The following is a 26,923-nucleotide window of genomic DNA, read 5'->3' on the forward strand; positions in this document are numbered from 1 at the left end:
ACTCAAGCAAAAACGCGCGTGTGTATGAAGCACTCTAGTCCGGGTCAGAGCCGTGTCTGGTCCGGGTGCATCCCGAACGCCCCCAGTGGCGGACGCGCGCTCCAAAAAACGTCGACCCCGGAGATGACGTTCAGCGATCTCTATCGCACAGATCACTAAAATAGAGAAGAAATCGTCCTCGGTCCGTAGATAACGCCAGGTCCTTCCTTATCAGATTGGCATTAGCTACACCGCAAGTGCCCGACCGCCGCGTCACGCGAGGGCTAATGTTAACCCAAATAAAATGAAAACCAAAAACTCTCTCCACGTTTGCCGTCGGGACACGCAATCTCTGTAATCACGTTGACACTCTAACTTTCTCGATACCGCCGATACCACTGATAAATTATGAATGGAACAGAGAAAAAATGTCGTTGCGGTCACTAGGTGACACAATCATCTATTCCAGGCTCTCAGCGCTCGATGATATTGTCACGAATGAAGAGGTGGGGAAACAAAGAATAACTGATGAAACTGAAACGTTTAATGGGGCGAACTTGTGCCCAAAGCAAAAAGGGAAGAGAAGATGACAGCAGAGCGTCGCGGGCGTCGAAGTCGGCGTAACAGCAGGACCGGACGTTGGGGGCGAGACTGACTCCGGCTCGCCACGCGGGGCCCCTTATGTACCCGCGAGGGTTTCTGGAATATTCGGTGTAGAAGGTTCGGCGACTAGAACATTCGTAACTCGAACAAGCCAACAGGGTTCCCGAATTTACCAGAACATTAAACTGAAAGAATAAAAGACGCAGAACTTCCAGGAATCGAACCCTCGGCCTCCGCACGAAAATCAAGCGCGCGCGTAACTACTCCAACATGCACTTTTTTTTCCTTACTGCCGAGTTTTGACAGGTAAAAAACGCAAAAACAAATTTAATCACACAAAAAGGTAAGAATGATAAAAATACAAGCCTGCCGTTGGCCAGCACGATGGAATTAATATTTTCTCGTGGTAATTAACCTTTCAATACACGGAAGCCATTCAGGCACGCTCTGCTGGGACTTTTGACTTTCAACGAATGAGGTAATACTTTTGTGGAAATAATCCCGAGCCTCACGCGCATCCTGTTCTGCATGTCGCACAGCCATCCGACACGTCCAGATGCTGTGCAGGCCCAGTAACATAACGCAATCTACCGGGACGTCACCCTCGGTCTCTACGGGCAGGTACCTGATCCCATGGGCGTCTAGTGGAAGGTCTTTCTTCAAGGTGCGCTGGAGGACATCCCACAGAAAGACGCCATCCCAGCACTCCAGAAGACATGTTCGATCGTCTCCGGTTTCTGACAAAGGAAACAGTCTACACCCCAGGGGACGAACAGTCCCTTCTTCATCCATGTTTTAACCGGTAGATACCGGTGTGTGACCACGCACGCGCTCGCTCGCCGACGCACGCGGCAATATGAGAACATGGATTGACTATCGCGGCAGAGCAAAAACAACCCTTCCTGCTTATTTGGCGTATACCTTTCTGAGAGTTGTGGTTCCAGGAGTGAGAAGCGAAGTTGAGGTCCCATGCTTGCAGCTCTCTCGGAGATTGAGACCTCTACACTCCGTTTCATCCTACGATGGACTAGGGCCCGAAGGCTGGAGGGGCGGAGCACTGCCTCAGAAAAGCCCGCATCCGCATGGCGAAAGAGTGCGCGAGAGAAACTCCGATACGCAGACTACGAAGAGCTCTAATATAGCGCATATGGTTCTCTGTTGTGATAGCGCGCTATTTTATAGTGCTGAAGTAAAGGTACATGGTATTTAGTTTCTTAAACATGCACGCCATATTTGGTTAACATGTCAGCTGTTCCGAAAAGTTGGACGGCGCGCAGTCGTTTCGACTTAGCCATACCAATCCAATCCAAGCCAACTTTCGTGTGCGTAAAACGTACCGGGACCCGCATCTCCCTTCCGCACGCGGTCCGTACATACGCCCCCGTGTCGAACACTCTATCCGACTCATCTTCATTTCTTAATGGCCACTGGTTCTGATCCCGGGTCCCCTTCGCCCCATCGCTTCCAGACAGTATTTAATTGTGTATTGTGTTTAATTAAGTATTGTGTTATTTAAGTATTGTGCCGGAAAAGGGTTGTTGGCAGAAGCAGCTCGGGCTCTTTCTACAAAAGCATCTGTCCTGCATCCACCTCCCTCAACCCTTCAGAGTGTCTAAGTCAATAGAACTCCTCTCTCTCATCAGTTCGCAACATTTCTTCTCCTTGCCGCACTCTATTTTTTCACTTGACATAGAAGACATGTATTTCAATCTAGATCCTACCGCATTGCTTGCTTCGATCTCCAACGCCATCTTTGAGCACGGAGCTGTGGATTTTCAGAATTCCTCCGGTGTCTGCGTTGCTGGATTCGTCCACCTTAGTTGAACATGAGAGAGGGATCTACCGCCAAAAGAAAGGAGTTAGCGGAGTTAGCATTGGTTCATGCCTCGCCCCTGTTCTCAGCGAATTATTTCTTTTATTCGTTGACAGAGCTATAAAAGCACAACTGGACATCTCCGCGCCTGGATGCCATGCTTTCAGATATGTAGACGACTACCTAATCATTCATCCTGATCGAACTTCTCCAGATAGCATTACAGCCGTTTTTTCCGCTTGTTCGTCAGGCCTTACATTCACGAAGGAAGAACCCTCGAATGAAGGTCTTCAGCACCTAGATTTGCGGCTTCATGTCAGTGCCGCTGGACTCTGCTGGGCCTTTCAACAAAGGTCTTCTAAACCTGTCCTACCGTTTTCTAGCGCCCATTCGAAGTCAATAAAACATGGTATCATCAAATCGTTGTTTTCTTCATCCTTCACGAAGTCTTGCTGTCATCTTTCAGAAGATAGCTTCAAATCGCAGCACATGAGGCTCGTCAGGGCAGGGTTTCCCGTCGACCTTCTCCGATCAGTAATGGAAAGGCTGATTCGCGGGCCTGATCGCCAGTCACCAGCCACAAAAAAGAAAGCCCGATTCGCCGTCATTCCTTACGTTCACAATTCAGCCCACTGGATAAAATCCATTGCCTCAAAGTTCGACACGAATGTTGTCCTCTCGTGCCGCATGCGTCTTAAAAAACTCTGTCAACAAGTGAACAACAACCGGATTCCGATTGGCTGCACTGTTAAACACGAAAACAAATTCATTCCATGCAAAGAGAGGAAAGTTTACTCCATCCCCTTGAGCTGCGGCCATCAATACATAGGACAGACCGGAAGATGCACCAATCACAGACATCGCGAACACCACAACGAAGTTTCTAAGGCCTCTTCAGATTCTTATCATCCCATAGTCATACATGCCCGTTCGTGTTTGCGTTGTCATCCCCTCTTTGATGACACAAAAATCCTGGGGGCCGGGGGGGGGGGGGGGGGGGGGGCATGACAGCAGGTTCGGCAGGGAGATCATAGAATCATTGGCCATGACCACAGCAAAAAAACAACGTGTCAAACCCTTCCCTCCTGCTGACGAAAGCTGAGGTTGAATTTCTAAAATCCGAGATAAGCCCACCACTCTCACTTGCACTTCGCGTTTTCCTATCTTCCCTTCTCCTCCCATATATAGTCGCCTGCTAGCTGTTGAAAGTTTACTCGTCTGTTGCCAGTTGAAAGATGTGGTTGTGTTGTCCCTGTTTTAATTGTTTATTCTTTCTTCATCCATGATTAATCCCTTCAGTAGTCTTCAGTAGTAGCAAGCAGACGGAGCCGTCGCGAGGGCTCGATAAGCAGACAAAAACTGGCCTCTGCATGACGCGTCTAGGCGCACTGATACGTACGACGGAGCATATATACCACGTGGTTTCAAACAGGCTCGTGATTGGACCCGACGGCCTGTAGCATTGAGCTTTAGTCCATCGTAGGCTGAGACAGAGTATAGTAGACTGTTTCAATGACTCTGATAACGATAGCCGGTACGCCGCCGACACCTTCGAGCATGCATCGCATCGTTATCGGCTTTTGTTCTCGGAAGTATCGAAACGATCGACAGAAACTCTCCATTAGGGCTTGTGGAGACTCTATAGTGGAGACCGCTGAGGCAGAAAAAGGCCAAATCAAGTTTCAGCTCAGGGTGTACTTTCGAAACTTATTCGAAGCACGTGTCTTATCCCGTGGGAGCGCTATCCTGACGGCAGCCGAAGAACTGCTTCATGGCGCTCAATGCAACATTCCGAGCAGGGGAGGCCACTCGCTCAAGGCCGAAAGCTGCTGCTGGACCGGGAATTGTTGCATCAAATGCTCTCTGACTAAATCATTCTATGACGTACTGTTTCCACAGTCACCTCTTCGTGCGAAAGGGTGGCGATAAGTGCAGATTGGCCGGCTGGCAAAATTGCTGCGGTGACCACGGTCCAGGGAGTGGCTATGTACCTCAGAGTTTCTAAGAAGCGACACGCCGTTCGGCCGCTGTGTGAACGTCGGAGATCGCTTGTCGCATGTCGCCAGTGTGAACGCGCTTGTAGGGACGACTATGTATTTTAACACGACTATATAAGAGGTGGGTCATCAATAAATGCTAGTAGCGAGTGCGCTCCTTTCTTATTTTCCTCGTGTACTTTCGGAGCTTTGAATATTGACATTTTGAAATACTCCTGTTTTCCTATCAATGGAACTGTTTACCCGACTCTCATGTCAGGATATTAACAAGCACTGTGCTTTATCCCAGAGTTATTGACGAGTGCTTGCATCTGGTCACCTGACTGCGTCAACTGTGTTAGTCTATGTATAATGATCGTTCTTTTTATTGTTTTTTTTTTTTCACAGTATGTCCCCCCCCCCCCCTTTCCTTTTCCTCAATGCATTAGGGCGCCGCAAACGAAGGAAGATACAAACAAACGCAAGTGTGTGAACCAACTATATGAGATAACTAGAGTGCTAGGACCCGTTAAAGGGACACAGAATCGAAACTTGAAATGTCCCCAGAACACTTCGAAATGGGTGAAATCTGATCCATGATATCCATAAATGACACTCATACGCTCGTATTTTCAGAAACGACGGATTCTGGCGAGCGCTTCAAAATCAGCCCTCGCGGCGGCACGATGCGTCTCGGCATATTTGCCCGTGACGTAACGCTCGCAATGTCACGTGCCCATAAACGGCCAAGGGTACCGTAGTTACGATCGTCGTCACTACGGGACGCCAGCGTTATCGCTAACGCGTTACAATCCCGTCAAGTGGGGATATCCGAGATATGGTGTGCCGCTCGTCCCCTGCTCCTGATGCGACCGTGACCAGCGTTGTAAAGTACCTAGGTACAAGCAACTGGAAATCGGTATCTAGGTACTTCTGTTGTACCTGAGGTAAGAACCTAGGCACTTTCATTCCTCAGTATCTGTATCTCAGGTACATTTTCCAGTAAATTATAACTAGGTGAAGTTACTTGATGCAGGTACTTTCATATTCACTTCGCCAAATGGTAGAAACTATAACTCTTGAAGTATTAACACACTACCACGTGCTGTGATTAACGTTGAGTTGGGTACGACCTGGTAGGCACTGACTCGATCGAACGACGTTTTAGCGAACGAAGCCCCGCCCATGATGCTTCATCATACGACACTTTAGCGAGTGGCGGTGTTCATTGGAGCGAACGGTGGATTAGCGATGCAGTTCTGGCGACACCGATTCATGGAATCGTTTCGGAACTCCGTTTAGGGAAAACAGAGTTCTGCTTCCTTCATCTCAAACCGAAATCGACTTCATTGCGTGTTTGTAGGTCCTCTGACAGCTATACTAGGGAGGAGATAACTTGAAAGATGTGCGCAGTTTCTGTTGCCTGTATCGTGTCCTGGTGGTAGCTCTCTTCTGCCATAAATACAATATAAAATATAATTGAAAATAAATTATAATTACAATCGTAATGGAACATAGCGTATATAATGCAGTTTCCACTCAATAAATCGGACTAAAATTTTGAAGTTATCAACACTAAAAAAAAGTTCCGAAAGAAAAAGAAAAAAGAAAAAAAAGGAAGCTTTAAGATTTTTGCTTGTCGTCTCGAAGGTTAGGTGCATATGCACTCGACTCATGCGTTCTTCATGCGGCAGACGTCTTCTGGGCTCGTCGACGTCAGCACCGGCTCTGAGGACAAGAACGTCCACAAGGGAGGTTCGGCGGTTTCGGCGTGACATGGGAAACAGTGGAAGCTGTGGCCTCGGTGAACCAATTGGAGCGTGGGGATAAGGCACGTGAGGACTTCTGAAATGAGTGATAGGACGCAGGCGAGCTGGTTAACGTTATGGTTTAAGACAACCCTGAGACTGGGGAAAACAGGAAGGACAAACACAATGAAATCATTTCGGATATCGTCCTGTTTGTCCTTCTTGTTTTTCCCAGTCTCAGGGTTGTCTTAAAGGGGCCCTGCAATGACGTTTGTACTAATTTTTAATTTGCACTGAACCTGAGCGCACTGAACGTAGTAAGTTAATGAAACCTTTCTTTTCTCGAATTTCGCTTTATTTTAAAAGTTATAGGCAAATCAAAATTACAAAACAAGCAAAAAATAACCTCCTTCATGACGTCCTTAATTGCTTGAGTGGCCGTGAACTAGAGGAGGGGTAGTGAGCTATGCGAGCGCTCACGGCTGCCGCACTCCGTGTCGACGGCGCGAGAGGGCGCCACTAAAGCATGTTCTGGATAGGCTGTATGCAGCGGGATGCCAGGGCGGCTCACATTGCATTTGCTGCGCGATTAAACACTAATTCGGCGTAACACTTCATTGGCCACAAAGGACAGCAAATACGGGGTAAAGATCAGTTCAGATTGGGAGCCACTTCGCACTGCCATACCGCGAAACGGCAAAACCGCCAGATAAAGCTGCTGGCCGAAGGCCTTCAGAACGCTCGGATCCTCCAGTCCCTAAGGCCGCGCAGCGCCGCCGCGTACATCCGGTACCTTTCCGTGTCGGGGCCTGATCCCATATCTCCTTTCTAGTATGCGCCGCCTTTGCCACCGCTTGGTGGCGGGTATGTCGACGGCTCATTTCTTGTTTCCGTACTTTATAAACTCCATTCGTTTCTTTTCTGATCTGAAATGCTGAACAAAAACTACTTTGATGAACAATTGAAACGGTTTGCGCCACTTATATTTTGTATTTCGACTAAAAAGAAGCTTTTAGCGGCTCTGACCAGTAGTAAGCCCAGGACCAAAGACGTAACATATCGCGCGCTTTCGGTACCGCGGGTCGCCCCCGTCGGTGGAGGAGGTTTCGGCATCGTTCGGTTAAAATATGACGCACTGATATTTAGTTACTCTCTCCGTGCCCGCTGGCTTGCCCAAACCCCAAGAGACGTGGGAACCGTAAAAAAAGATAGACGCTCGAATATGATTGCAGGGCCCCTTTAAATCACGTGAGGACTCAACGCCAATGTGGACATCGCATTGACACCAACAAAGTACATTTATCGAACTCGTATTTGTGTGCATCCTTAGAATAAAAAGCTTTATTTCCAATATATTCTCACGAATTTGGGGAAAATAAATAAAGTGTACTTGAAGTAACCGCACGTGTACCTAGGTACCCTTTCGTATGAGTTACTGTATCTCAGGTACATTTTTGAAGTAACTTTTACAGCCCTGACCTTGACGTGAGACATTCCATCGAAAATCAGCCCCCGAATTACCACTGCTTTTCTCGCGTTTATGGACGAAAAACTGGAGTTTGTGAGCCGTTGTCATAAAGGCGACCACGTCTATACAAAGAAATAAATGCTAACATTTCGCTTCCGTACCCCTGTAATGGCGACATAGTTTCGTGGATAAATCGATTTATATGCGGGATCCTCAGATTTACCCCATTCGGGAAGGCCGCCATGTTCGTTGGGTTGGTGACGTCTTTTGCCAAACACGCGGCGTTCCATCGCACGCACTCGCAGACTTGACTATCTAGGCGTCGCTCGCTTGGTCGGAGTCTTCGACACTGATTGTAGCAGCGATGAGACGCTGCTGCAAGTGATTGTTATCAAGAGATGTCGGAAGCTGGCCGTTTCGGCTTCCACCCTTTCGCGACCAGCGACGACGACTAGATCGTCACGGACGAACTCGTCGTCGTCTGCGACATATCTGGCACGTGCATGCCGGGTGGAAGGTCAAAGGGCTCCTCAGCTCAAGAATGTGGGCCCAATCAAAGTGAATCATGCGCAGTTGAATGAAACTGCCTCGTCGAATGGGCCTTTCATATTGAGACTGTAAATTATGTATACCCCACCCCAAGTAGCTGTCGCATGATCCAGATACCGTAGTATTGCATGACATCAACCTTTGGTCTCGGCAATGGTCATTATGCTACCTTCGAAGCGGTAATTCCACTCCCTACAGTGGCCAGGAATTAAATGCTGCGATTAGTTCGATACTTCTCTTCAATAGCATGCACAAGAGAGAGGAAAATGATGTGTGTAAAGACGTAACTGCTAATTTCTCGACAATTGACGTTACAAAACAACAGCATAGTGGCCGGTGTGGAGGGACTTCCGCTTATTTTTTTTAAAGAATTAAGCGGACCACGTAGTGACAAGGGTAATTAATTACTTCCCCTCGTCAAAGTCCAAAAGAGAAGAGACATGCTGCACAACTCTTTATGCTCAACGGCTACCATTAGAAAACACTAGCCTAACGGTTTAAATTGACCTTTTCTCAATAAGCCCCTGCAAAGGTATACCCTAGGCTTTGCTTCTTAATGTCGCCATTTCCGGAGGGCACCGGTCCACGTGATCTCAACTGTCAGCATGTATCTGCGCATATCTCGTCTTTCTTAGCTTTTTTGTTTTGTTTTTAACGTTGGCCAGTATACACTCCGTGCGACGCGACTGGCGCGCCGCCGCGCGGCCGGTACCGAAGGTAGGCAGTGAGCACCCAAGAGAAAACGAAACTGAAACCACGCCGCGTACGTTGGCACGCGTTAAGTCGGAGTGGTGCTGTTGCGCTGGGTTCACAGCATGAAGTGCTGCCTGTGCTGCGTCATTAAGTGCTTCAATAGTTATGCGTCGTATCTCGTAGAGACAAAGTTTCACGGTTTTTCACCTCGCCGATGTTTTGTGGGACAGCGACAACGATGGAGCCGTGCCGTACGACGCGAGAAATTTGGTGTCCCGATCATGTCTGCCACTATGTCGGCACGGCTGACATAGTGGAAGACATGATCGGGGCACCAAATTTCTTTGTTTGTTTGAGCGCAAAGCGGCACGGCTGCCGCTTTGCGCTCTGCGTTTGTTTTCGTACCAGTACCGCCTACATATCTTAGTGCCGATGGGACGAATTGAAATGCCATCCCACACTCGCGGGTATGCAGTGCCAATTTCGTTGGAGGAATGCCCTCCAAAGAAGTTTCGTCCCCATCGTACGTGTCGATGATATTTCCGGACTAATATGGCATGCAATCTGTACTTCATGAAGAAAGATTTGAACGGTAAAAAAAGTGACAAATATAAATCTAAAGAAAACAACCATGAAACTCGGAATCACTGGAGAATCGGCGTTTGAGTATGGAAGTTTATGTGGCGTGCTTTCTTTCTTGATCAGCCTCCTTTTGGATGTGGAAACACTGACACCCCGAGTTCTGTAGACAACAATTTTTTTTTCTCGGCTTTAGAGCCACCTATAGCAAAGTGGTTCGAACTGGAAGTACCGTCCACTGGTCCCTTCCTACCTGTAAAGTGTGCACCTCCCACGATGAGTGGTATTATCTGACAGCCTTTGACGGTCAAAGCCAGTTCCCATTTAGTTACGCCGCCCGAACTAAATTTCCACCTGGTTTCGCTATGCCAACTATTTTTGTTATAATAAGTGTTGTGCCAAGTGACGGTCATGTCAAAGTACCTGCGGGCCGAAAATCAGCACCTCGCACAACAGGTTATTACACAACAGCTGACCGCAAAAGCCCTTGGCGGCCAAACCGTGTGTTGGCCGACAACTTCGTTTTCTCGGCTTTGGAACCACCTTTCGTAAAGTTGTTTCAGTTGGAAGTACAGTCCACTAGTCCCTTCCTACCTCTAAAGTCTCCACCTCCCCTGACCAGTGGTATTCTCTTGACAGCCTTTTCATGGTCTAAACCGGTTCCCATTGAGTTACGCCGCCCAAACCAAATTTTCACCTGGTTTCCCTATGCCACCTTTTTTTTTTTTTTGTATAATAAGTGCTGTGTGATGTTACTGTCGTCCAAGCACCTGTGTGCCCAAATCTGCACTTTGCACAGCCCGCTATAACACAACATTTTGGGTCCAATATTGGATATACCGTACAGCTTTATTTCTTCATTCGTTAGAAACAACTTTCACACCTGCTGTCTTAATGAAACTTGGCACACTTCGTGCAGAAACTTAGTGGACATCTCACTCGCCTCCAATATCATCGTTCCAGCAGTCCTACGTTTACAGCGACGAGCGAAATAAATTTCCCACTCAAAGCAATTATGGTGGCGGCCGTCTTGCTTTTCGGAAAATTGCTCCAACTCCTTTTTTGGCCGCAACTTGAGAAATTCCCCCGAATAACGACTAAAACTCACTATATAAGAAGAGGAGAACAGCTAAATGCCCTTCTTAGGTCTGCCCCAGCATTCATGCAACGTCACCCTCAACGTATCGGCTCAAAAAGCAAAAGTTTCGTCCGTGCGCGCTTCCGCCGCCACAGCTTGGCATGCGAAAAGGCGCCGCAGGCTGCTGAACGCGCCTCACGGTCGAACGCCAGCTCCTCCGCTAGCGGCGCTGCGCGCGTTTTTCAAACCCGCACGGAGTGGATAAACCATAAATAAAAAAAAAATAAAAAAAAAAGCAATGAAGATTGACTAACACATCACAATGCACATAGGCTGCGACTGGCAGGGGCACGTTGGGCTACCCTTTATTTGTGGTTCGCAGACAGCACCCCCGACTGCACTCATTACTGGAAAAAGGTCCATTACCGCGATTGCACACCCGCATTCCGCTCCGTTCTTGCCAGAAAAGTTAGTTTCTTTCACTACACGCCTTGCAGGCAGTAAAAATAGCGGCTCGCCGCCCACGCACTGCAACTCGCTTCAACGGCCCACTGAAACATGGATGCGACTGGCAGAGCGGGCCAACACCCCCGGCCCTGTGCGAGAGCAGGTCGTGCCGACGGCTTATCGCCCGGGCTTCCCAAAGTGAAGAGGCTCTCAAAGCCGGAGATAAACCACACCCAAGGACGGAAATTCCAACGCCCCTTTTTCATTAGGCAGACATTGTTGTCGACTCGATACTACGGGGGATGCCTCTCCACACCCGAGGCACTCGGAAGTCGCCCGTTCTTGCGAAGCAAGGACTGGGGACCAGAGCCTCGCGGCTCAAAGGATCCAATGAGGCAATCATTAGCACCAATTTAAACTCTCAAAATACAAAACCTACGAACGAGGTATTGAATTTTCCCTAGAACGATCCAAGCTTGGAATAACGCTCCGCGGAATATTGCATCGATTAAGTGTCCGGAGGTATTTGCAAGTGATACTTTGAACTCCCGTACTATAAACGCTTTAGTGTACTGTTTTTCTCATCCTAGTCGCAAAAAGTGAGAGCAATTTTGACCATTCAGATTTATTTTCTTTGTGCTATTAATGTTTCGATTATTGTCTTTCTTTTAACTGTCCTCTGAATTGTAAATTTCTATAGTTCAATGAGTCATATCATTTCACTTGTGTTTTTGCTTTCAGCTAACTGTATTATTTTACTGCAGAACACATTATCAAACAAGGATACAATTCAGCACGGTCATGTGACATCCTGCCGACCAGAAAAAGAAGACAGTCTAGACATACAGACGTAGAACTAGTCTCTCAACAGCCGACGTTAGAAAACACAAACAAAACGTTCTATGGAACCCCAAACCAGATGCACGAGTCAATAAGTTGAACTCACTAATGCAGAAATTACCAGAACCCTCGTCAAGTGGGCACATTAGAGACATCTCCAAACATGGGGTCGTAAAAAGGTGTCAATGACCCCCGACACACCCGAGCTGGCAGTGTCAAACGCCACTGTTCGCGCAACAATGCATCACAACAGAATACATCGCACACTGAGCGAAGTTTCATACTTGTAAAATGTGCAAATAGAATTTACACTTATGTACCACCCTGCCGGTGTGAATGTAAGTGAAATAAACCAGTAATGTTCCCGCGTATCGTCACAAAAAGTGCACCCTTTTGCGCAACACGAAGACGTCGAGGCAGCCAATAAAGCAGGAGGCGAGTCACAAAACAAACCAGGATGTGCTCCCACTGTGCCAGCCGAAGATAAGGCGTGGGAATCCCGCTATGCGGCTCGCAGCCTGGAAGACCCAACGAGTCAAGGTTCGATGTGTGGGAAAACCCCACGATGCTCTTTTGGGAGCGTTTTCGGACGCAACAATAGACTTGTTGCCAGAGGTACTGTCGTGAGCAAAAGTCTGGATAACACGGGAGCTCCGACCGAATTGCATCGCCGCGCTCCCTGACGGCGCGGCGCCTGGTGCCGAGACCCGCGCAATGCGCACGCGCGTCCTTTCTTATCTGCTGGCCCACTCGTTCGCTCGCTTCTACGCGATGCGCTCCTGAGCGATTAAATGGGCGCTAGGTGCCGCCCCGGCAACCAAGATTCCGAGAGCCTCGCTCACCGCTCGGGACGAGCTCGCGTGCTCCGCGGCACGCGCCGTTCGCGCATATCTTTCCCGCGACTCGGCGACGCGTTAAAAACTGTCGCTTTCCTCCATTCGTTATTTTTAAGCTTCCCCCTATATTTGCCCCGGCTACAATGCAAACAGCTGCTGCTCAATTTATTAGGCACGCGTTGTAAAGTGTCAAGAAGTCAAGAAAACAACGAGAGAAAAAACAGGGTACTGTCCACAAATTCTCAGCATGGTTGTTGCGAAGTGACCTTAAAATGTTCAGTTTGACATCAGCTGTGATGGCTTGTACCGGAAATCATAAAATAAAGCGGCTACGCAACGATTTCCGGACAATGGCCAAATAATTATAGGAGTTGTTCTCCGACACTTCTAAAGTAAAGAACAGAAAAGCGATTTAATCTGTGTGCCCTAATCATAATTTTAAACAATAGCAAAGATTCAAGTTTCCGGCACCCCTCAACTCTCCGAATGACGTGCTCAGTGACGTCGACGTGAGGATGCACCGGTTTCCGAGCGCTCTCCTCAAGGATGTTTACTCTTTCTCTCTCTACCGCTCGTCGTGAAGCGTTGAGCTGCAGCGATCCCCGCGTCACTGTCACGGCGCGTTTCCCATGGCCGCCGCGCACGGCTGCAGAGGGGAAATATTTCCATTTCTGCTTTGCGATTACACAACAGAATGGCAACATTTTGCAGGAAAGTGATGCTTTTTCGATTCTTTCTGACGCTATCAACAATATAAAAATTACAAGCCACCCAAACTGAATCAGCGCCTCTTTTTCCTTCCGCTTTGTTTCTTGTTTTTTCTTGGGAGGGGGGTTGAAAAAGTTTCTTTCTTATTTGGCGTTTTCTTTTTGCTCGTCATTCACCACTTTACCGCGCGTGCATGATCACTCGGAAGGAAGCCCAAGGCTGCCTCGAGTACGCGAATACAAGTTCTACAATTCATTGTGGCTGCATCAACAGAAGCGACAGTTTTTAACGCGTCGCCGAGTCGCGGGAAAGATATGCGCGAACGGCGCGTGCCGCGGAGCACGCGAGCTCGTCCCGAGCGGTGAGCGAGGCTCTCGGAATCTTGGTTGCCGGGGCGGCACCTAGCGCCCATTTAATCGCTCAGGAGAGCATCGCGTTGAAGAGAGCGAACGAGTGGGCCAGCAGATAAAAAAGGATGCGCGTGCGCATTACGCGGGTCTCGGCACCAGGCGCCGCGCCGTCAGGGAGCGCGGCGATGCAATTCGGTCGGCGCTCCCGTGTTATCCAGACTTTTGCTCACGACAGTACCTCCAGTGAAAGACTTTCTGCGCGCGAGAAGCCCCCCACCTCCGTTCGAACAAGACACGAAGCAGAGAAAAACAAATTGAAGCTCTCGGCAGTGGACAGGCACCGAGCCAAGAAGCGTTTAAAAAAACTGGCAAGGACTCAATGACCTAATGAATCTTCGTGAGACCTGTAGCAGTTCTCATCTAGGAAGCTCGAATGAAAACATGTTCCACTGTCGGGTCAGAATGACAGCCATGACGCGGCAGTTTTGGAATATGCCAGTATGGTTTCGAACGAGGGGCAGACGACAGAATAAGGATTTTAATGGCTGGCTTGTTTTTGGTCACCGCAGAAGCCAGGCAACTCCAACTCGGCTGTTAGCATTCATACAACGATGGAAGCATTAGCGATCAATAAAGAGATGTTCAAGTGAAAGCACAACCAGAATGTGGCATGCCCGTGACTTTGCTCGCAATACTGAAGTCGCGTGATTTCATTATGCTGATGTGGCTAAGAATGACCTTCGATGGCACAAAATTATAGTGAACTATCATAGATATTAACGATATTGATGCTTGATGTGAAGCACGTTTCAGTCAAGAGCGCTGCCACCTGGGTCAAGGTATACATATGATAGTTGATAAGATACTAATACTGTTGGGTCAGTTAGAGCAGTGCCTCCTATATACTTTCAGTACCTGACAAAAGGCCCTCCTGAGGCCATCACCTCCAATGCTCTTGACGACCGCGTGAGGGTGCCAGCATAACAGGGTGCATCATCATCACATGTGGTGTACCTAAATTTAAACTGGTTTCAAATGCTCAATCAAGGTCACATAGTCGTACTTGCAGATGAGCTGCGAGCAAGGGAAGGAAGCACTGATTGTCTGCAAGCGCCTTTCTGCCCACTTTTTTTCTTGCCACGCGACAATGCAATGCCTGTGCCCTACTTGTAAATGCTCTCTATGGTTATGGTTGCTCCCTCTCTTAAATCTAAGCTGTTTAAGTATACGCCGTCTGCTTTTGCTGCCTCAATCCGTTTTACATTAGGTGTTCGACATTGTCCGCCTATAAAATGTCTACTGTTGTGTGCCCCAATAAAACTTGGATGAAAAAGAAAAAAAAAATGACTGCAGGGTCTTTGTTAAGACCTCGCTGACATTCATTTGAGAAAAGTGGCTTGCAGCGGCCTGACAAGAAAACTGGACACCGCATTCAACGTCATGCCACGCTAAGGTATGCAGTGAGCACAAAAATGCATGCCGTCTGCTTCTTCCGAAATAGCGTAATGTTTTAATCCAATCAGAGCGCCAAAACCTTCTCATGGCCACATGCTTTTTTCGAATGCCATGTTGTACAATGCTAGCTTACCACCCACATGTTCGGAACCAGGGTGGCTATGCAAGACAATGACAAAGGGACATTGCCACCTGCTGCAGTTAGTCAACACCACGCTGCAGGCCAATCACAGCAGGCAGCGATGTCCCGGTCCCTGTGTCCTACGAACTTGCATAGCCCCTCAGAATGGATGAATGAATGCATGGCATCCATCCATCTACCCGCCCAAAAGACCCTGCTTCAGTGGAGCGCCAAGCGACAAAACGCTGCACTTCCAACGACGGCTCATTGTTTTCCCGACTCTGTTGCCAGGCGCTGAAAGTATACACAAACTCAACTTTGCTACGTCACGCCGCGGCAGTGGCGCGTCGGGCGCACTTCCAGTCTGGGGCTGTGGGCAGAGGTCACTGTGGAAGACATGCATTCCTGTGTTTTTTTAAAAGAAACTAGGCAAAAACCTGCCTTTCTCGGCAAAACGCCACAATGGGGTATGTACCAAAAGAGTTGGGAAAGGTTTGACGATCAGTTTTTATGCGTATTTTGCATCTTCCGTTTGTCCGAGAACGTGGATGGTAGCCGTAAAAAGGGCAAACCAGACACTGTTGAACTAAAATTACTCGTGCAACAAACATTTTGGGTTGAATTCATGGAATTCACGGGAAAACTGCTAAGCTTTCTGGACCACCCGCGGGTTTAGTACATCTTCAAGTTCAAACCGCCGCCTGACCGTTCAGACTGCCGTCTGCTCTTCGAAACTTGTCCACTTTTTGTCGTCTGCTTGCTGAAACAACAGTGGACCGTTTACCAAACATTGACTTGGTAATTGCGATAAGAAGTAAGTGCAGGTATCAAAAGACTTAAGTACACTCAGTGTGAACAGTAAATACAAGATGTTGATCACTGGTACCAGTGGCCATCACAGCCTTGTTACGCCTGATTCACTTGGTCTGTTTCCGCTTCCGATTTTGAGCACCAACATCTATTATCGCCACTACCGTATACACTTTTTGCAGCAAGAGCGACGTCGCAACCGAAAATAGCAGTCCCCGCATCATGGTTTTGGCGTCCATTCTGCGGCATTCACACGAATGAATCGCCGCACGTCAAATCATTTATTCAAAGTTTTGTGGCGTAACGAGCCTTGATAATTTCACCCAGGCAACTCAAGTGATAAGACATTGCTGTGAGGATGTAGAATCGACCATTCCAATGCGAAAAAGAGCACGGAGACTAACACAGATGCCGACAACGCGACATTCCAATGGTTTGTTGATGCGGGACGTGGTGCTTCTTGCCCACACTCCGTCGCACATGCGCAGCGGCAATGGCGTGTCGCTATGGACGCTACAGTTTATTTGTAAACATCAGCTGGTGTATAGAGGAGGCACTGATTAGCCATGGCTTTTGGTTACCATACCTGGTGAGACCAACTGCCCATCACTATTGAACAGAGCTTCAGTTCCTTCACTTAGTTCGTTACAGCTCTTTATAGTAACAGGGCTTATGCGGGCAATAATTTATCATACAAGCATGTATGGCTCCGGCCCAAAATCTCAACCGTGTTCCCGAGTGGGTTGGGTGTTAGGTTACGCCGGCAAGGTACAACCAGAGGAAAATTGGCGACCCCCTCAATGGGGGGAGGAAGCGGGGAGGAAGCAGGGGGGGGGGGGTGCTGTTTTTGCTCTTTTCTGCCTGATCCCCCAAAAGTCTGTCTGGCAATCATCTCCATGACCTGGTGATAGTTAAAGAAACACATTGGCCTGAAAGAGGAAGTCAGGTTTTTGTTATTGTTTTTCGGCTAGGTGGTGCAAGCTACCACCCTCTACAAAAAGTATAGCCGTTATCATCTATCCATCCGTAAAGGGCTAAAACCGGCAAGAAAAAAGGCAAAAAGAAAAACTGCTTGAGAACCAAGCAGAAAACTTCCTGGTAGGTGAGCAAGAAAGAAGTGCAGTCCCTGTGTGCAATCATTCCAGACAGCATCTGCTCCGCGATAACGATAAATACCCTTCATTACTCGACCTTGACAGATCTGTATCTTCTTGTAGTAAAATTACGCAATCCAACTGCAGCCAAGAAAAAGCATTGTTCAGCACCGAACCGTCATCTCCTCCCGAGCACACAACTTGCGTGGTGCTTGGGTGCGTCAGACACATATGGAGGAACGCCATCGAAAGCTATTTGCATGCGCCCCTCCATCACTTATCACGCAGGCTAAAAATGAGTCACTGGACTGTGGACGCATGCGCGGGGTCTAATATCTCGTAGAAGAGTGTCACTCCGCATAACCTCGGAACCATCTCACAACGCGTTCCACAGCCCAGCAGATGAAGATGGCAGCGCGCAATACCGGGAACGTCATCGAAAGCAGACGCTTCCTCTTTGCAGACGACCCTGCAACTTTGTAGACAAATCCCTTTCCCCTTGCGGACAACGCTGGACGTGGGAGTGGGGTGGCGATCAAAACAAAAGACGCCCTCCCGCTCGTGACCTGTCTCCACGAGACAAGCAGAGCGAGAACACGGGAAAAGAAAAGGTGCCACGACAGTGACGCCCCGCCAGACTCACCAACTGGAACTCGACGCGTCTGTCGAAGGCCGTCCTGATGGCGTCGTCCTGCCAGAGGATTCGAACCGAAGGCGCGAAGCGACTGAACGTATCCCAGTCCAGGGCCAGGTTCGGCTCGTAGCGAAGGATGCGCTGTCCGTGGTGCGCGTTGGCGGCGTCCCCCCACGGGATGCACAGCTTGTCCCTGGCGTCCACGAGTACTTTCATTCCTTTGACGACGTTCTGGAAGACGACCGTCCTGAACTCGCACAGCACTTCCTCGTCGAAGCTGAACCCGTGGATGATGCGCATCTGCTTCAGGAAGGTGCTCTTGCCGCTCTCGCCCGCACCGAGCAGCAGCAGCTTGACTTGCCGACGGATCACCTGCTTGTCCTTCTGGATCATCTTGTCGATCTTGCGACTCCTCTGCAGCGACTCGAGCTCGTCGGGGCCGTACTTGAGCCGGTAGAAGCAGGCCAAGCAGGCGCAGTTGGCGAGGAGACCCGCCATAGTCCCTGCTCCGTCCGCCACAGCCGCCGCCGCGGTTCGAACCGGCGTCTCCACGGTTGCTTTGGTTCGAGCCCGACGTGCGTGTCAACGAGGACGCAACGTCGAGACGGACGACGACGACATTTCGACAGCACCTTGATACATCACAGCGAAAAACGGAACTCCCATCAGAGTCAATCCTCCGCGATTAGTCACCTGGAAAGCCCGGAAGTCATGTGTTCTCTTCCCATCGCGCACTGCGGTGGGTTATCTTACGTCACTTCTGGTTTCCTGAACAAAGATGGCCGCGTTCACATGGCCGTTGCGCGGTCGGGCGCTCTTTGCGGTGACTCGCCGGCTTCCCCCTTTCTGTTCGCAGAAGAGGAACAAGTATATCGTCCTGTAAGTGAAAACTTAGTCTGTCCCATTTGTTTGAGACTCGTATGTTTTCCAGCGAAGTACTTCTGAGCGTTTTTGGCGAGTTGAGACTTGGCTGGACTGTGACTCCGACAAGTTTATGGGTGTTGTGGTCACCTCGGTGTTTTATGGGTGAACATGGACGCACTCGTTCGTCAAAACGCCATTTCTGTAATTTTTCTTTTTTTAGAAATACGGGCCTTAATATGTTTTCGGTGCGGTCTTCGAGCACGGACGTCTTCGAAGTCTAAACTGTACGTGGGTTGTCTTGCCAGCTCGCAGCCCGTCTGTGTGATGGTGGTCTACAGGTCATGATAATAATAATAATAATAATAATATTTATTTCCAAAAGGAACAGGCTGTGTCCTTGAGGGCCTGCGATGCGAAGCAGAAAGGCGTGAGCCCGTACGCAGGTGCGTCTGCTGGCCAGGCTTCCTGAGCAAATAAAACATTACATTACATTACATTACATTACTAGTCGCACACGTACCCCACACACAAAAAGTTCCAAACTCATCATCCACGCTGATAATACTAATAATGTTTATTTTCTACTAGGAGGCTCGAGGTGTTCCAGAAACCCGTACCAATGAACCTAGTGCACCAAATTAATAATAATAATTAAAATTAAACTTGTCTCCAGGCTTCCAGAAGTACCCGAAGATACTGCCGAGACCAACCCCCTGCTGCGGTACACGCTTCTGCCGGAGTACACGGACCTGACGGGCGAGAAATGCTACAACGCCATCGGCAAGCTCATCGTCGAGTTCGAGAGCGGGGTGTGCAAGCTCGAAGAAGACGTCCAAGGTAGGCGCCTCTGCTCGGCCAACCCTCTGCCCCGAAGGGACGGTGCGAAAATCTTCGGAGTTGGCCCAATTAATTGCGAATATTATTCTATGACACCTACAAAAAAAGAAAGAACTTTTTTTTTTTTTTTTTCTAAATTTGGTTTATCTAATTTAAAAAAAAAAATTAAATCGAAGTTTGGTGTACCCCTCAGCTCTCGCGCCATATTTTGAGTGACGTGACGGGGGACACCACTTGGTTTCCCTTCGGGTTCTGTCTTCTGGGCCCCCAGTGCTCCATCGAAGATTGTTGTCTTTGCATGGTCTGGTTCGGCTGCAGCAGAGCACCGCACCCGCTTAGCATCGGTGAAGGTTGCGGCGAGCGATCGAGACAGAGGGCAGTTCGCTGCAGAGACGACGGGGAGGGTAGCAGTGGAGAGAGAATAGTTTTGTTGACTTCTGTTCAATGGGGCCACAAATACTTGCATACTCCTCTTGACATGACACTGCGGTTCCCATAGCCGCCACAAACAGTTTCGGGTCGGAAAGTAGTGCAGTTTTTTCTTTGCGTTTACTTGGCGGATTTGCAGTATTTCAGGGGAGAGTAGCATGTTTTCTCTCATAAAAAATAGAAGCTGCAAATTCTCTCAGGCGCCCTGTTAAAGGGCGCCCTTCGTCGGCTTTGCTGACAGCCACCAAGCTGGACTACGAACATGCAAAATAATGTTGTTTGAAAATGATATGCATCCTGGGGGGCTATGTTCGACAAATGTTTCGTTTCTCCTAAAAAGAAACGGAAGTGATGGAACTGCCGATATCGCGTCTGATTGGCTAAAGGCTCAAATGACGAAAGTTCCCTCTTTCGTCATTTGAGCCTGTAGCCAATCGGACGCGATATCGTCAGTTCTGTCACTTCCGTTTCTTTTTAGAAGAAACGAAACATTTGTCGAACATAGCCCCCCTGGACTTTACTTGAATGAGCTTCTATAACCATATTTTCAGCAGGTCGATAGTGATTTTCTTTCCACATTCACCGACTGTTCATAGCCCGTTTACTCTGGCCACCTGGATTAAGGGCTGTCTCGACAGAATATGACTATCTTTGACTTGCCGTTCGTGACTTTTGCCTTTCATAGTGTCGAATGAATGCTTTGAAAGCTCGCTCCAGCACCCCACGCAGCAGCACAAAACAAATGTTTGGCATACCTACTCTGTTTTCTAGAATAATGGATAGTTGTGCGAGTTGGTGGGAATTAATCGTAGGAAACAAACAGCGCAAAACACAGATGAGGATGAAGAAGAAACATAGGGGACAGCGCTCGTCCCGTTTGTTTCTTCTTCGTCCTCGTCTGTTTTTCGCACTGTTTCCTACGCTGTTTTCTAGACTGCTTGCCAGTGACATCATGGAACTGAAAAGCGCAGGTATATTTGAATGTGGGTTTTGGCATTAATTTCACTTGCCGATTTCACAATAACCGTGGTGACGCTAAATTGCATACCAGAAAGGTAAAGGCCAGGGATTAAGGAAATATAGTTAGTTGAGGTAGCTAGAAAAATCTCCAGAGTATGCCCTTAATAGGTGCCAAGATAAAAGAGCCGATCGGCCATATTACCGGTATCAGGCGGTTTCTCATGGCAGTGCTTCTCTATGTGTGCTTTGCCCGGTTGCTGCTGGGTGGTGCCACGGCTCTGCAGCACAGAGCCTCTGGTAGCGCTAAGATTGATAGTTCGCATATACATTTCGGCAGTGGAATAGGGCTCGAAGCACTATGCAGATAATGCAATAGAAGTCAGTGTCACGAGTGAGTACTGGTTGAGCTGCGAAATGCCAACGCTTAACTGGGAACCTTAAATGCAGTAGCATTTCTGAGGCCACCAACCATCAAGACCGTGTGTGCCCGTTCATTGCAGTTTGCCAGCTAAATTTAGTGGGGAAACCTGAATCAGTGAATAATCGCACACCAATTCAGTTTTCTCGCTTAATTTAGAGGCAAATCTAGAAAGAATTGGCACGCAAACGGCGCCTTGCCGAGGTAGACCTAGAGCTCCAAGCTCGGTGGACGCCTCAGGAGATGCGAAGGATTTCAAATGTTATCGCATTACACCTCCATGAGAGGCGGCGAGAGAGAAGGCAGAGTTTCTACTCCAGGTTCCGCCCTACACCACGGTTTGCGACAACTACACTGCCCGGAGTGAGTCTCCAACTGGTGTGCTTAGCGTCCGCTCGTGCGTCGAAAGTGGTCCCCAAGTGGCAACAAATGGTGTCACTAAAGCTGGAGCGCCATTGTGTCGGATGCCACAATCCCGGTGATTGGTCGTAGAAGTTCCAGCAAAAAGCACGAGCAGACGGCAATGTCGCCGTCGTCGCGGCGTCTTAACTCCCGGTTGCCGAAGCTTCTGCGGACTTCGCAACCTGGAGCGGAACGGGCGTCTGCCATATCCACGACCGCTCTCGCGACACCCGCAGGGTCACAGCCGTCGACGGCGCAATGCCACAATGTCGTCAAGCATAAATAGAGGCCCAACTCTTTTTGGACGGCAGCAAACGCGCCGGTCTAAGATGCATTCCAGGCACCATAGTGGTAACCTTTACAGCCTGGTCTTTGCGAATTGGACATTTTTTTGTTCGTTGTTTCAGACGGAAGCTACGTGAAGACGTTCGAGTCCGTGATGGACCCTCTGGAGCGGCTGGCCGCCCCCTTGGAATCTGCGTGGAGCGCGCTCCGTAACCTGTACCTCGTCAACAAGAGGGACGACATCGCAGAGGCCTACATGCAGGTGGGTGCCGGTCATCGCGGTTCACGCATCACTTCGCTGGACCCCTCTACGTATTTAGCGCCATCGATACTTCGTCTCCCCGTAACTTTCCAAACGGAGAAGGCTACGGTCCCAGCGAGCCAATTTTCACGATGGAGGAAGATGCGTGACTATACACTGTCTGGCTAGTTGCTCGCAGCATTGTTGGTTGAAGCCACAAGTAGGAGAGAAGGGAAAACCGCTTTTGTGCGAATTTCGAGTAACGGGCCAATCATTGAGGAAGACAAAAGCTTCGTCCGAGATACACAACGGGTAGGAGGGGAGTTTCTCTTTCCCGCTTCTGCAACTGCTCGGGGTACACTCTTGCAGGGCCGTAACCAGGGGAGGGGTTAGGGGGTTCTGACCCCCAACCCCCCCCCGAAATTTTTTTCTGTGTACGGCCCTGGTCGGTGCACTTGCAGCCAGTCGATTTTAATCTCCACCTCTGCGCACGCACAGTGGCGCCGGTCGGCTACTGGGTACCAAACCGGGACCGGTTCTCCGGTTTGCTATAACTCTCCATTATATGCCACCGATGCACATGATTCATAGGCGAAAATAAGACAATAGACATTTTCAAAATGGCCACCGTTGTCCCCGAAAACCCCCCCCCCCCCGAAATTTTTTTCTGGGTACGGCCCTGCACTCTTGTCCCTGTACTTTTGTTAAGGGCCATCCCATGATTGCCTCCGTCACTCTGATTGGCTCGAAAAGGCCGCAGCGTTCATTCTTTGCCAAGTTGGGGTAAAACTAAATATAGGGGCGGCACTTCACAACTACACGCGGGCACTGAGGCTGGCCATTCTCAGTCATCAATGATACGTCGAGAGTGTTTCAAGCACCACGTGCACTTACAAACCCTTATGTTCCTGCCGCTGCTTTGACTCCACTCGGAAGATGCTTTTTCAATGTTTTGTGCCACGTCACACTCTAAGTGGACGGGAATGAATGGCAATAATCAGGACCAGATGAAAAATGATGTTTCTCAAATTAGTTTAGACACTTTGAAGTGGAAGAAAATAAGTATGGAAACCACACATGCACATGAGGATCTAAAGTGCACCATTTCAAGGGGCAAATGTTAGTGAAATTGTTTTTTTTTGCTGTTGTACAGTAAAACCTCGTTATAACAAAGTTGAAGAAGCGGTCGTAATTATTTCGTTATAACCATTAGTTTGTTATAGCCACTGTCCATTTCTTCCCACTACAGTATAGACCACTTACAACGTAACCGCTTATAGTGCAGGACCGGGTATAACGCGGTTTTTTTAAACCACCGGTTCGCCTCCCATAGAACTCCATGTAATTACATACCGCTTAAAACGCAGGCGCGCGACGGGAAATACCGGTTATAGTGCGGTTTCTGGCACAGCCCGCCGACCGCGCCGACGACCGGAGCAGCGAGCACGCTTGCCTGTGCGACACTAGATAACGGCGCTGACGGCGCGAGCCGCAAGCGTTGCGCAAGCGGCACTCGCGGGGCAAGGAGGGTGCTCGAAGAAGCGGGAGAAGCGAAGAGAGAGGCTTCAGTTGCCCTAGCGACGGAGGGACGCACGCACGTGTCGTTCACGTGCGTGCGTCCCTCCACTGCGTTGGAAACCAACAACCTCAATGACAGGAGAAGTGTTCGCGCGCGTTGCATGCCCGTCGCGGGCCGGCTGCTTCTTTCTGCGAACAAGGCGTCGGTTGTGATCAACGTTGTGATCGTCGTCGTAGACGGCGTTCATCTCATCGTTCCGTGTAAAAGCGCTATCCTTGACTGTGAATTTTCGTCGTGTGTCGCTATGATAACCCGGCACGTACTAGAAGAGAAGATCCACCTACTCGAGCGGCGATGTCGTGGCGGCGCTCTCAAGTCGGCAGAAACGCCCGTGTCGTCGTGTTTGTTTACTTCGACTACTGTGGTGATTTCTAAGCATTTGTGTCCTCGAACATCGCCCGGATTTCTTATTTGGCGCATTTCATGCGTGTGCTCAAGTGCAAGGTATTACTGGCGCGTACCGTATGAAGGATGCGAATTTTCACGCGTTTTCATCTCCGGAGAAAAGTGATTAGGGTTAGCAATCCTGAATGCTCGCAACATCCGTCCGCAACCCGCGACGCTGCTAAGAGGCTGCGCCAGGCAAAAGCCGCTCATTTGTTTTAAAATGTGTGACACACTTGAGAGAGAAGTGTACTAGTCTGGTGAAATAAAGACTTTCCTCAAACTAAGCTTTATTTTTCATCTAACATAAAATAAATTCTTTTACAAAGGTAAGTTGTCTGATGGCATGTATTTTGGCCTGAAAAATTGATGTTTTGGTTATAGTGTGGTACCGCTTATAGTGCGGATTTTCGCGACTCCCGCGACATACGTTATATGCGGTCTACACTGTATTAGCAAGCAAGGGGAATTATGATTGCTTTGTTATATTCGATTTGTTATAACGAGGTTTTACTGTACATGATTGAAAATGTGCTCGGGCTAGCGTAGCTGGCCTACCAGTGCTGTTGCAACAGAATTGTATAAAATCTGCTTGCTCGCTCATGCTCATTACCACACTCGTGTTGCGCTACAATGACAATTTTGCCCAAAAATAATGTTGTCAACAAAACATTTGAGCGTTACCTTGAGTCTGGCAAACTCTGGTGCAAAGTGTTCTCTTTCACTGTATATTGGTTTGCTTTCTGAGGGATCCGGTTATACGCAAAAAATTGACAACTGACGTAAAATGCGACAGGGGCAAGCACTTCCGTTACAGACTGCAGGGCAGAAATACAGTCTTGACAGGATAGGAGCCACTTCCCCGCTTCATTTGTAGTTTGAGGCTCACTACGGTGCTTTTTCTCAGTTTGCTGTGTTATCGGGAGTTCCCCGGTTGTCCACTCCTCCTTTTGTGCCTGTGCCCTCCATGTCCTAATGTTCCGTGCGGCAATTAACTGCAGATAAGTTGAGCATTACCGGTCCGATGGCGTCGTCCATGCCCTCGGACGGCTCCTTGGTCACGACTCATGACCTAATGCCTCTGGGTGAAATGTTGCAGCTCCATTCCCGGGTGCATCGTGCCAAGGCCAAGAGGTTCCAAAGTTTGCCCATCTACCATGCAGTCAAGGTGAGCCAGACCCACAGTGTAAGATACGCTGTAAGTGAGGACGGTCACCACAGAAACTGCTGCAATGCGTTTGACCAGATAAGGTCCTACTGGCGTACGCCCGAGTAGCCAATGCCCACAACGTCTTTGCCGGCCAATCTATGCAACTGAAGAAAAAAAAAAGAAAGGAAAATGGCTGCAGAAATTACTATTGTTGGCTGTCTATAAATTGCAATAGCATTTGTCGTGTTTACCTTCTTCTTTTGTTACAAGGCCATGGACAACATCAGGGGCGGCGTCTAGAACAACCTCTAGGGCCTAGAGCCTTAGAAGTTGCTGTGCGAGGTTGCTGTGCGATCACGTGAAGTCAATTTTTCTGCTAAATTTTGGGGGGGAACTTTATTGGTCTGTAGGTCCCATGACGTCAGGTCACATGACATTGAATTCCCCGCTAAATTTAACAGGGAAACTGATATGGTGCAAAGGCCGTGTGACGTCAATTTTTCCGCCAAATTCAGCAGGGAAATTGAGTTGGTTTGTAGGTCGTGTGATGTTGGGTCATGTGGCATCAAATTTCCCACTGAATTGGTGTATAGGTCATGTGACGTCAGTTTTTCCGGTAAGTGGGGAAACTGAATTGGTGTGTAAGTCAGGTGATGGCAATTTTTCCACTAGCAGGGAAACTGAACATTAGGAGGCCAGTAAGGTCCACGAAATCGGTGTGTTGGGGATATCTAAAGAATGCTATCGCATTAAAAGTGGGGTTGCCATGGTACCCTGGAGCGTGTGCTTTTCGCGCGCCTGTGTTCCGACCTCAACATGCTCCAAATCTTTTTTAAAATGTAGTCATTTAGTGGTTTTTGACAGCGCTCGGCAAGCTTCTGATTGGAAGCATGTCTTTATCTTCCCTAGTTAAAAAGTTATTTGACAAATTTTAGTTAATTATCCGACTTCTCATGCCGTAGTCTGTATTTTCTGTCCCCTTGGCTGTATAGCTGACCTGCACATACTGCTTTAGCGGAGCCTTCCCGTCTTTCTTAAAACAAATCTGTCAAGCCTTAAAGAAAAACACCCTGCATAGTGTACTGGGCATAGTGAAACGTTGGGTGGCGAAGAAAAACTCTGCTCCCACAGGCGATCGTCCTGTTGGTGCCAGGTTCCAGAAGCCAGTGTTCCCCAAACAGGTCACAGCAAATGCTGAGCACGGCATTTTCTGTACCGGAAGTGGAGGTTTTCCTTCAGTTCTAGTCCACTTTGGCACATTTTGTTTTTTGCCTGGGCAGAAGGTGCTCTCTGCTTATGTCCTTCAACAGAGGCTTGGACCATGCTCACCTTGGGGGTCCGGACAGCCACTCACAGGCTCTGCCGGCTGTCGTGAAGGCCTCCGCTGACATTGTCAGTCCCCAATCTCCCAAAAACAAAAAAGGGGAAGACACGACAGTGAGGAGGCTAAAAGGAAAGCCACACTGTTTTTGCGTGGTTGACATCCTCACTGAAAATGGACATGCGTGCCGCGACCCCATGCTTTTCAAGAGGTGTACGCATTTTTTATTTTTTTTGCCACAAATGGCATGTGCAATGTCCTGTTTGGACAGC

General features: G+C 48.8%; 2 protein-coding genes across 2 annotated transcripts in view; one reads left to right on the forward strand and one right to left on the reverse strand.

Moving 5' to 3' along the window:
• Positions 1-18,468, reverse strand: part of LOC8025137 (guanine nucleotide-binding protein subunit alpha-12) — a 78,394-nt gene extending 59,926 nt beyond the window's left edge. Inside the window, exon 1 of the mRNA XM_029993283.4 lies at positions 17,791-18,468. Within this exon, the coding sequence (XP_029849143.1) occupies positions 17,791-18,279 (489 nt within the window). The 5' untranslated portion in view covers positions 18,280-18,468. The remainder of the gene's footprint in view (positions 1-17,790) is intronic.
• A 2-nt stretch (positions 18,469-18,470) lies between these two features.
• The window catches only part of LOC8026687 (probable cytosolic oligopeptidase A), a 43,692-nt gene continuing 35,239 nt past the window's right edge, over positions 18,471-26,923 (forward strand). Inside the window, exons 1-4 of the mRNA XM_029993282.3 lie at positions 18,471-18,660; positions 19,319-19,482; positions 22,099-22,238; positions 25,280-25,348. Coding sequence (XP_029849142.2) covers positions 18,560-18,660; positions 19,319-19,482; positions 22,099-22,238; positions 25,280-25,348 — 474 coding nt within the window. The 5' untranslated portion in view covers positions 18,471-18,559. The remainder of the gene's footprint in view (positions 18,661-19,318; positions 19,483-22,098; positions 22,239-25,279; positions 25,349-26,923) is intronic.

The sequence above is a fragment of the Ixodes scapularis genome, unplaced genomic scaffold, assembly GCF_016920785.2.
Source record: "Ixodes scapularis isolate PalLabHiFi unplaced genomic scaffold, ASM1692078v2 PGA_scaffold6__148_contigs__length_123643588, whole genome shotgun sequence".
NCBI classification, from domain to species: domain Eukaryota; kingdom Metazoa; phylum Arthropoda; class Arachnida; order Ixodida; family Ixodidae; genus Ixodes; species Ixodes scapularis.